This window comes from Cryptomeria japonica, chromosome 11, assembly GCF_030272615.1.
Source record: "Cryptomeria japonica chromosome 11, Sugi_1.0, whole genome shotgun sequence".
Lineage (NCBI taxonomy): Eukaryota > Viridiplantae > Streptophyta > Pinopsida > Cupressales > Cupressaceae > Cryptomeria > Cryptomeria japonica.
In genome coordinates, this window is record NC_081415.1 from 34,747,011 (window position 1) to 34,758,527 (window position 11,517).

General features: G+C 36.2%; 1 protein-coding gene across 1 annotated transcript; it reads left to right on the forward strand.

Annotated features, from left to right (window-relative positions):
- Window positions 1-6,308: 6,308 nt before the first annotated feature.
- LOC131860011 (uncharacterized) lies at window positions 6,309-8,240 on the forward strand. The gene is made up of 2 exons (XM_059214352.1): window positions 6,309-6,901; window positions 8,057-8,240. The coding sequence occupies exons 1-2, from the start codon at window positions 6,309-6,311 to the stop codon at window positions 8,238-8,240; spliced, it is 777 nt and encodes a 258-aa protein (XP_059070335.1).
- The last annotated feature ends 3,277 nt before the right edge of the window (window positions 8,241-11,517 follow it).

The following is an 11,517-nucleotide window of genomic DNA, read 5'->3' on the forward strand; positions in this document are numbered from 1 at the left end:
AGCCACATCACATTTCTCTCCACTCTTCATCTCTCACTCAATTTTTAAATATTACATCATAATTAATTCATATATGACACACATCTAAAATGTAAATCTAATTTGATATTTGGAAAGATAAACTCTAATTTTACGAACTTTAATTGCTACTCATTTCTCTATATTTAATGAATCTATAATTTTATTTCATTGCCTATTATAGATGCAAGATAAATATGCTGTTGATGTTGCTCAAATGCGTGCACTTGTTTCCCATAACAGAACACATCTCATAACGGAACACATCTGATTGGTATAATTTCTGTGATGCAAGGATAACTCAAAAATTATAGATCTGATTGTTCTCACAGAATTAACTGCGTCTTTTATTTTTTCAGTGTGTATAACACGAAGATTAATCAGCTCTTTTGAAGCCAGATTAACCCAAACTAACGGCATCCATAATTATTAGAGTTCCATCAATCTGTGATCCCTCCAAAAGGGCTAGTTCCCTCCTCAAGGGCGCTAGAGATCGTAGTGCACTTATAACGTTACAATTCCTCAATGGTCCGGCAGTTGAAGCACTTGTTCAAAAACCTGTTATTAGTTCCCAATTCATATAGTCAGACAGTTGATGGAGGACTGGTATGTTTCAGTAGAGACAACATAAGCCGATAGAGTGATGTCGTAATCTCTAGGCAGACGTAACATGATCGGCCAGGGCGGTCAGGTGCACAAATGAGACAACCGTGTTATTTATTCCTCTTCCAAACAACTCAAACAAAACGGGACCTGCCAACCTCAACTACCAAACACTGCCGGTAATTTATGCTAAGCGAATCCAAACACTGCCGGTAATTTATGCTAAGCGAATTCAAACTGTCCCTCACCATGATATTTCCATTCAAAATAAAAACTCCGGCAGATATTTATCTGTGAAGAGGGATTATATATTCCCAGTAATAATAAGATGATTAGAAGAGCCGTGATATAGTCTCGAGCTAGGAGACTTTGAATATTGCAGATCTTTATGTATTAGTTTGTGGGTTGAGGTGAATCTCTTCGGATTTAGTAAATTAGATTTGAATTAGTATATATGAGTTGAGCTCAATACGTATATCTTTTTTAAGGAATAATATATGAACTGAAATTAACGTGTTCATGGGTTGTATTTTATTTTTTATTGGTTTGTCACATCTGATCAAACTAATGTGTTTCTGAACTGACAGTAATCTATTATAAGAGTGCATTAATATGTTTGTGAACTGCTATTAATCTATTATAAGAGTGCATTAATGTTAAAGTAATGTTTATAAGAATCTTTAATCGATCTATAATGGTAGAGTGTGAAAGTAATTAAATTCTTCTATGATATTGCATTTAATTGTCCTAAAAAATATCCAAGCTTGTTTTGATCACTACTTATTCATTATAATAGATTTGAGAGCTTTAAAGTTAGTGCAAACTTCATCTAGGTGCACATTCCTAATCGAAATGGTAGCATGAGTCTTGATATAGTCTATGCTTGCAAGACTTTTGAATACCATTTGAATGCATGCATTTAGTAAATTAGATTTGAATTAGTATATATGAGGTGAAGTTTCAAGGATTGATATATCAGTTGAAAGAGAGGCAAGGTGTCTATCTTAGCAAGACAAAAAAATAATAATTTGAGGACATTTATCTTAGAATAAGGGTGCCCGGTGTGCATGTAAGTCATATGGTTGAGTGTGTATCTTGGTTGAGGTGTTATGATAAATGGATTAAATTAAATATAATATATAATTGGATGTAAAATAATTATATTTAATGCAATAATGGAATACAATGAATAATAATATAATCTTCAAAGATAAATAATTAATTAAATTTATTAAATTAAGTTAATAGTTTAAATAATTTAAAGTTAAAAGTAATCGATTAATTAATTTTTTTATTTAATAAATTTAATATTATAAAGAATTAAAATTATTAGCAAATTATTTTCTACCTCTTCCAAAGAACTTAGAATTATGACGATATTTGACTGCAAGAAAGGATCTGTCCCCTGTGTTTATCTTAGAATCCCTATTGATAAAGGACCGAGGAAATCGAAGCTATGGGACCGTTTGAAGATGAAATTAGAGAATAGTATCGACTCTTTGAAAGGAAAATGGTTAACTTATGTGAGAAGACTGATTATGCTCCAAATGGTAATTTTTGCCTTCCCAATTTTTTTGACAGCTGCAATGAGTTCCTTTTTAATTCGGAAAATGAGAAATTTTTTTGGGCAACTTCGAGGAGAGGCACAAGATTGCCAATTTATCCTAGGACAAAATTTGCAAGCCTAAGTCTATAGGTGGGTTGGGCATCCGTAACCAACACCTTTAGAATCAAGCTTTGGTTGCCAAGCTTGCGTGGAAGATGATTAAGGACCCAACAACCAGATGCGTAAGACTCGTGAATGCTAAATATCTTGAAAATGGGATCTCTAATAACTTTATGAGAGTCAATAATTTGCCCAAAGGATCAAGGATATGGAATTTCATAATCAAATGTAGGCCCTTAGTGGCTAAATACTTATCCTGGGATGTCCATGAATGGTCCTCGTCCTCATTCTGGGAGGATTCTTTGGGGGTTATCCAAGTATTGATAGCTTGATTTCCATTCAAAGCACAAAATATTCTCTCAAACTAAATTGGGGAATATATATCAAGGACTATGTTGCTCACTCTAAGAAAGTTCCCTTAGCCTTGCATTGGAAATCCTTTGAGGGGTTTCCTCTGCTCTAGAATGAACTAGTTTTTTGGCAAACCATAAAAAATAGACAACTATTCTTCAGAAAGAATCAAGATTCCTTGATATGGACCCCTACCAAATTTGGGCAATACACGGTTAAAGATGGCTATAATCTAATAGCATTTCACCATGACCAAGAAGGCTTTGGAATTCACCATAAGCTCTCTTAGGGTAGCAGTCTCATCCCTAAAGCTAGAGTTTTTACCTAGCTAGCTATGAGAAAGAAAATACTCACTGCAGAAAGCTTTAGGAAAATCATCTTTGAAGGTCCCTCCATATGTGTTCTAGGTAAGGCTCAAGAGGAAACAATTGATCACCTCCTTCTAAACTGTCCCTTCATGGCTAGATGCTCAAGGTGGTTTTGTGCCAGATTGAGATGGATTTTAGCACTTCCTAATGATATTGTCTCCCTCTTCCATGGATGGCCTGTTAGACCAGTTGAAGGTGTTCTCAGCCCCTATGGGAAATCAACCCTTCAAGCCTCATTTGGGAGGTTCAGAAGGAATGAAACAAAACAATTTTTTACAACAAAGCCAGGAAGGTTGAGTCTGTCATCAATTTTATTAACAGTTCAATATTGGAGTTTATCAATTGCAAATTGGATTTCAATCATAATCCTAATCAAAATTTTACGAACTAGGATGGCAAGGTAAACTTAACATGAAAGAACACTAAAATTCCTCCCCTTACGAGTCGAAAGGTTGAAGAAAGGATACTTGCTACTTGGTCTCCTCCCAATCTAGGAAGGCTCAAACTCGGTTTTGATGGTGCCTCAAAAGGAAACCTAGGTCCTTCAGGCATTGGTTATATTGTTAGGGATCATCTTGGGCCCTTCATAGGAAAACATGTTGTTCCTATTCCGAAGGATACAAACAATATAGTAGTATTCAAAGCTCTTATCATTGGTCTTATAGAGTGCTCAAAGAGAGGTATTAAGGATTTATAAATTGAAGGGGACTCGACAATTCAGATAAATGCAATTACTTCCCAGAACACTCCCAATTGGCAGTTAAAAGCTTTATTGGAAAATATATTATTGGTACTGGAGGAATTCGACAATTATTCTATCAGGCATATCTCTAAAGAAGCCAACATGGAGGTGCATCTTCTCTCCAATTTAGCAATAGAAGGGACATAACTCTATAGGTGGTCGGATTGTCAATTTCTCAATTCAGGCCACTAACCTTTCCCGCCTTTTTTGAATTAGTAAAATTTTGATTTTATAGGCTTTACTAAACGGTCATATGGTTTAATAATCTTCGATACGTTTCTCTCTCTCTAAGGATTCTTGATTTGTCATTGCCTGATGTGGCCACTAGTAGTAGGTCAAATCATTGGCTCTCAACCTGAAGTGGCAAACTAGTTCCACTGTGGGTTAATTGCAAGCCATTGGAAATCCTTTTTTTTGACAATGTAGAATGTTGTGGTCAGAACTGTTGGCAATTGACACTCATCCGATGATTTCAGGAGACTTTCGGTGGTTCATTAGATGTTTAAGGTGGCCATTGATGTCAACTCTTCATGGTGATTTGATCCGGCAGTCATGACTTAGCTTATCCGGAAGATGGATGTAACCAGTAGATCGTTAACTAACAGAATATGGTAAAACAGGTGTATTTTGGTAGTGTGTTTATCCGGAGTCATCTCCGGTGTTTACAATGTTTATGGTTATTATTTTTGTAATATCAGTATTTGGTAGGACCTTTAGGAAGCGTGGGGTTGGAATATTTTAGGCTGGTGCTATGGTGTGGTCGAGATTGGAGCCGACTTCATCTACACATTACATCTATTAAGACCGACTTGATGGAGATTGTTTTTATGGTGAGACCAGATATATAAGATCAATGTAGCGGTTGATGTTCGGAATGTTATGATATGTTATGATGTTTTAAGTGTTTGGTGATCAGTTTTGTTGCGATTGAGAGCACTTTCACATGTGCATTTCGCTTTCAGACCAACAGGTAACTGACTAAGACTGAAACATGCTAATCAACATAAGAGAGATAGTCAGTGATACAGAGCCTAATCGGAACTCAATTTTGCATAGTCAGATGATATTTATGAGTTTATTTCATTGTATATTCTCATTGTAATCAAATTGTAAGGTAGTGAACCTTCCCTTAAGGTTGTAGCCTTTCGAGCAATTTTAATTGACCAGTGATATCTAGCCAATGAGTCTGATTGCAAGTGCATTCCACATGTACGTAATATTTATGTACTCCTAGAAAGAGTATATGAATATTGTGGGTTCCAACCCCACCATGGTTTTTCCCTTTCTGGATTTTCACGTAAAAAAATCTGATGTTATGGATTCGTGCTTTTATTGTTGCATGTTTATGTTCATATTTGTTATGCATTGTTAACTGGTGGATAAAGAATAAGTTTGCAGTTTTAATTTTCGGTAGATCACTGATTAACCCCCCCTCTCAGTGATCCCAGATTCCAACAAGAACCGCATTTATGATCACCTTAGGTGTCACTGCCCTTCCTAGAAAATCAAGCCAATTTCCAAGGCTTGTGTAGTCCTTTGCCTTTGCTCGAGTTTGGCGGTGACCATCCTTTTCCTGACATCTTTAATTTTAGAGAGAAAAAATGGAACAAATAAAATTAAAATGACTCATTTTCTTATTGCTTCACCAAGAAGGAAATTTCTATTTGTGATAGAATTTTGATGGATTATTCTCCTCCAAACAACTCCTTTTCCTCATCTTTATCATGTAGCCAAGTAGTTGTCTTGAGATTCCTGACACAACTAGAAGTCCCATCAAATAAATTCATTCCAATGGCTCTGTCATTTAATGATTTGTCCAATTCTCCAATTCTCCAGCTTTCATAATTGAATTGGTGGTGAATTAATTTTTTTGAGCAGAGGCTCTACCTTGAGGGATTAATCAACATCATGTCATGATTGCATCTCCATCTTAAGAGTGATGAAGCCTTCTTGATAACTGCGGAAAACTCCTCTCAAGTCGATAAAGTGTCATTTTAATTGAAGGTATTCCTGTTGGCATACGAGGACTCCAGCTGGACTCCACTAATCATCCCTGCCTCTGTAACCTAACTACTCCAACCACTGCATTCACTCATCCTTCTCGAGTCTTCTTCTACCCCATTTTTGATGCATCTAGATTATTCGTTGGCGCTTCTTCTAGAAGCTTCTCCCGTAGCTATTTGGAGAGCTCTGTTTTGTAATTCTCAGTTTTTGAAAGGGAATGATTTGGTAGTACTCTGTTTTCTGTATATGGCATAAAAACTATTTTAATGTATGATTGAAACAAAGCATTGGTAGTTCTATTTGAAAATGGCATTAATATAAACGTTTCTATTTTTTGTTTCTGTTTTGGCATTTCTTACTATTATCTGCAATACTCTATTCTTTCTCCCCTTCAAATTGGTATCAGAGCAGGGAAATCAGAGCAAGGTTTGTGGATTGTTGAAGAGTGCAGAAGCCTGAACTGGAGTAGGTGATTGTTGGAAAAAAAAATTATGCTATAGCAAGAAGACAAAGAAAAACAAAGAAAAGCAGAGGCAAAGTTTTATTCTGAAAAATTATGGCAAGAACAAGTGGAAGTATTTCACAACCACAGATTCCAATTTTTAATGGCAAAAATTATGACTATTGGAGTATTAAAATGAAAACTTCATTATGCTCCCAGGGCATTTGGAACTTTGTTGAAAATGGGTTCCCTGAACTAGCAAATCAACAAGCATATCAAGCACTTTCACAAGCTGAGAAAGATTTGCTAGAGGAAAACAAGAAGAAAGATGCAAAGGCACTATTTTTCATTCAACAAGCAATGGAGGAATCAATCTTTCCAAAGGTTGCAGCTGCCAGAAGATCAAAGCAAGCATGGGATAGTTTCCAAACAACATACCAAGGCATAGGCAAGGTAATAATGGCAAAATTACAAATACTTAGAAGGGATTTTGAAAATTTGCAAATGAAGGACTCGGACTCAATAGATTCATTTGTCACTCATGCAATGTTAATAGTAAATCAGCTAAGGTCCTATGGAGACACTATTGAAGATCAAAAGATTGTAGAGAAAATAGTTAGAAGTCTGCCTGGCAAGTTTGATGCAGTTGTAATAGCCATTCAAGAGGCCAAAGATCTTTCTCAACTATTAGTAGATGAATTAATGGGGTCACTCTTAGTGCATAAGCAAAGAATAAATCGATTAGGGACATCATCATTGGAAAATGCATTCAAGACTCAACTTTCATTTGGGAAAACAAGAGGGAGATCAAATCACAGTAGAGGTAGAGGATGTTTTACACCAAGGGGAGGAAGAGAAAATACACAATTTGAAAGTACAAGACCAACATCGAGCCCACATGCGCATTCTACACCAACAAGAGGAAGGGGGAGCAGTTATTCTCATAGCCATCATCAAGGAGAAAGGTATGCTAAATCAAACATCCAATGTTATTATTGCAATAAATTTGGGCATTTTGCATCAAAATGTAGAAAAAAACAATTTGATATGAACAAGCAAAAGGCACACTTTACAAATGAAAACCAGACAAACACTAGTGAGCAAGACACCATATTGATAGCATGCAATGTAGCACAAGAGAGTTATGAAGAAGTATGGTTCCTAGATAGCAGTTGTAATAATCATATGAGTTGTAATAAGGAGATGTTTGCAACAATGGACGACTCAGTAAAATCAGAAGTAAAATTGGGAAATGATCAATGAGTTTCAGTCATGGGCAAAGGGTCAATTAACATAAGAACTAAGCAAGGTGAAGAGAAGCATATTTCTGATGTATATTATGTTCCTGGATTGCAACACAACCTCATAAGCATTGGACAACTAGTGCAAAAAGGATATAGAATATACTTTGAAAATGGTGAATGTGTGATTCTAGACAAGAAACCAAGCAATAGGCTGATTGCAAAAGTAGAAATGACAAAAAATAGGATGTTTCCATTAAGAATTCAAAGTGAACTATTTGTAGAGCCACAAGGATTACAAAAGGTTGCTGAATTAGCTTTCAAAGCCTCATATAAAAATGAAACTTGGTTATGGCATTTAAGGCTTGGGCATTTAAACTTCAAAGGGTTACAATTATTATACAAGAAGAAAATGGTATATGGGCTGCCACCAATAGAGCCACTTAAGACCACATGTGAGAGTTGCATATTGGCAAAGCAACATAGAAAACAATTTCCAATTGGAGAGTCTTATAGGGAAAAACATCCACTTGAGATAGTACATTCAGACCTTTGTGGACCTATGCAAACACCTTCCATAAGTGGAAAGCTTTATTTCTTGACATTTATTGATGATTTCAGCAGAAAAGTATGGGTTTATTTCTTGAAATATAAATCAGATGTATTTGCTGTTTTTATGGAGTTCAAGGCAAAAGTTGAGAAAGAAAGTGGATACTATATTAAAACATTGAGAACTGATCAAGGTGGAGAGTACATATCAATTGATTTTCAGAATTTTTGCAAAGAAAATGGCATAAATAAATAATTTACAGCAAAGTATACTCCTCAACAAAATGGAGTAGCTGAGAGAAAGAATAGAACAATTATGGAAATGGCACGAAGTATTATAAAAGCAAAACATCCACCAAATGAGTACTGGGCGGAAGCGGTTGCATGCTCGGTATACATATTAAATAGGTGTCCAACAAAAGCAGTGATAAATAAAACACCAGAAGAAGCTTGGAGCAAAAGGAAGCATAACATATCACATTTAAGAGTTTTTGGTTGTGTGGCATACTCCTTGATACCTCAAGAGTTGAGAAAAAAACTAGATGATAGAGGAGAGAAGTGCGTATTTGTGGGATATAGTGAACAATCCAAGGCATATAAGTTGTACAATCCTATCACAAAGAAGTTGATTATAAGCCATGATGTTGAGTTTGTTGAAGATGAAGCATGGGATGGCAACATAGACAAAACAACTACAGTTGTAGCTAGTGTTCCACAAGAGAATGAAACTCAAGTTGAGAATCCTACTATACAAGCAAATGTACCTACAACACCTTCTAGAGCACCTAGCACTCCAAATGCTACAACACCAGCAAGTAATAACAGCAGTGAATCTTCTAATCCAACCCTTGCATCACTAAGATCAAGATCCATAAACACTTCAAAGAAGACACGTAGTCTAAGGGAGATTTATGATGAAATCCAAGAGGCTGAAAATGATGATATATGCACTAATTTTGCATTCCTTATAAAAGCTAATCCAATTTACTTTGAAGATGTTGTTAAAGATGACAAATGGATTGCAGCCATGGATGAAGAAATCCAATTCATTGAAAAGAATCAAACTTGGGATCTAGTTGAGCAACCTAAAGACAAGGATGTGATTGGAGTTAAGTGGGTTTACAAAACAAAGTATAATGCTGATGGAAAAGTAGAGAAACACAAGGCAAGACTAGTGGCTAAAGGCTTTGCACAACAACCGAGCATAGACTACAATGAAACATTTTCACCCATGGCAAGATTGGATACAATAAGAATGGTCTTATCTGTAGCAGCTCAAAACAAATGGAAAGTTTTCCAAATGGACGTTAAATCAGCATTCTTGAATGGTATTTTAGAAGAAGAAGTGTATGTAAATCAGCCACCTGGTTATGAAATTTTGGGACGAGAACATAAGGTATACAAACTGAAAAAGACCCTATATGGTTTGAAGCAAGCTCCTAGAGCTTGGTACAGCAGGATAGATTCTTATTTTGTGAACAATGGTTTTAGCAAGTGTGGCAATGAACCAACTTTGTATGTCAAAGAGAATGATAAACAGGAAATCTTGATAGTTTGTTTGTATGTAGATGATTTGATATTCACAGGTAATATGTCCATTGACTCATTCAAAGCAGCCATGAAAAAGGAATTTGATATGACTGATTTGGGGCTCATGAGATACTTTCTTGGCATGGAGGTAAGTCAAACTAATCAAGGCATTTTCATATGTCAAAGCAAGTATGCTAATGATTTGATGAAGAGATTTAAGATGACAAATGTGAATCCAGCACCTGCACCCGTTGCTTTGGGTTTAAAACTTAGCAAGGATGACAAAATTCCTAGTGTTGATGCAACTTTATTCAAAAGATTAGTCGGCAGCCACATGTATCTAACTGCCACAAGACCAGATATTATGTATGGAGTTAGTCTTATTTCTAGATTCATGGATAAACCAAAAGAATCACATTGGAAAACTGGAAAAAGAATTTTAAGGTATATAGCTAGAACAAAGAGTTTTGGGATTTTATATACAACTTCAAATGACTACAAACTGATTGGATATACAGATAGTGATTGGGGAGGTAGCATGGATGATAGAAAAAACACTTTCAGATATATCTTTCATCTTGGTTCCGGTGCTATCTCTTGGGCATCAAAGAAACAACCAATTGTCACCCTCTCATCAGCTGAAGCAGAGTATGTTGCAGCCACGTCAGCAGCTTGCCAAGCAGTATGGATGAGGAGAGTACTTTCAGATTTGGGGCATCAATAAGAAGAACCTACTAAAATCTATTGTGATAACAATTCTGCAATTGCTTTATCTAAAAAACATGTCTTTCATAAACGGTGCAAACATATTGATACAAGATATCATTTTATTCGAGAATCGGTGAACAATGGTGACATATATCTTCAGTTTTGCAGGTCCAATGAACAACTAGCAGACATTTTCACAAAGCCACTCGCAAAGAATGTTTTTGAACACCTCCAAAAAGGAATTGGTATTGTAGACATATATGGCAATGAAAATTAAGGGGGAGTGTTGGCGTACGTGGACTCCAGCTGGACTCCACTAATCTTCCCTACCTCCATAACCTAACTACTCCAACCACCGCATTCACTCATCCTTCTTGAGTCTTCTTCTACCCCATTTTTGATGTATCTAGATCATTCATTTTTGGCTCTTCTTCTAGAAGCTTCTCCCGTAGCTATTTGGAGAGCTTTGTTTTGTAATTCTCAGTTTTTGAAAGGGAATGATTTGGTAGTACTCTGTTTTCTGTATATGGCATAAAAACTGTTTTAATGTATGATTGAAACAGAGCATTGGCAGTTCTATTTGGAAATGGCATTAATATAAACGTTTCTGTTTTTTATTTCTGTTTTGGCATTTCTTACTGTTATCTGCAATACTCTGTTCTTTCTCCCCTTCAATTCCTCCGTCTCAATTATTTGGCCTACTCATTTTATTAACTCTTTGTGTGCAGGTTGTTCGATTTTGTGTTTGTTGCAGGGTTCTTTGGCTTCAAAACTTGGAATGGCGGTGCATCCTCCCAAGCTTGTTATCAAAATATCCACCGATAACATTCCTTGTTTTGGAGTTGATACGCCAATCTCCCCCTCCAGTCCTATTCGATAGGTTTGCTTCAATGAGATAACAAACCTCAGCTCAAGAATTTGATCCATTCGGGTAATCCCCTCATTTTAACAGCAATAAAAATGATATTGGGATGAGAGCATCTCGACCGAAAGGAATTCTACAGGGATAACACCACATCTCCTCTCGTTTTGTTTCCTCTGTTCTCCACGTAGGATTCTCTAAGGATATCACCTCTGTTCTGGCTTTCGAGCTTTTTAAGGCAATGCACGAGGAAGGAGAAATCGTCACCTACTATCCCCTCCTTTTAGATCTTAAGAGTTCGGGCAGAAGAAATCATAGGCAAAATGTGTCTGGGGTAGTTGATTACTTGAAATGGAGAATCCTTCCCAACAAGGCAGAAGACGAGAACAAAGTGAAGTAGTTCAAAGTCTATGCTATCCTTAATGGTTTCCTC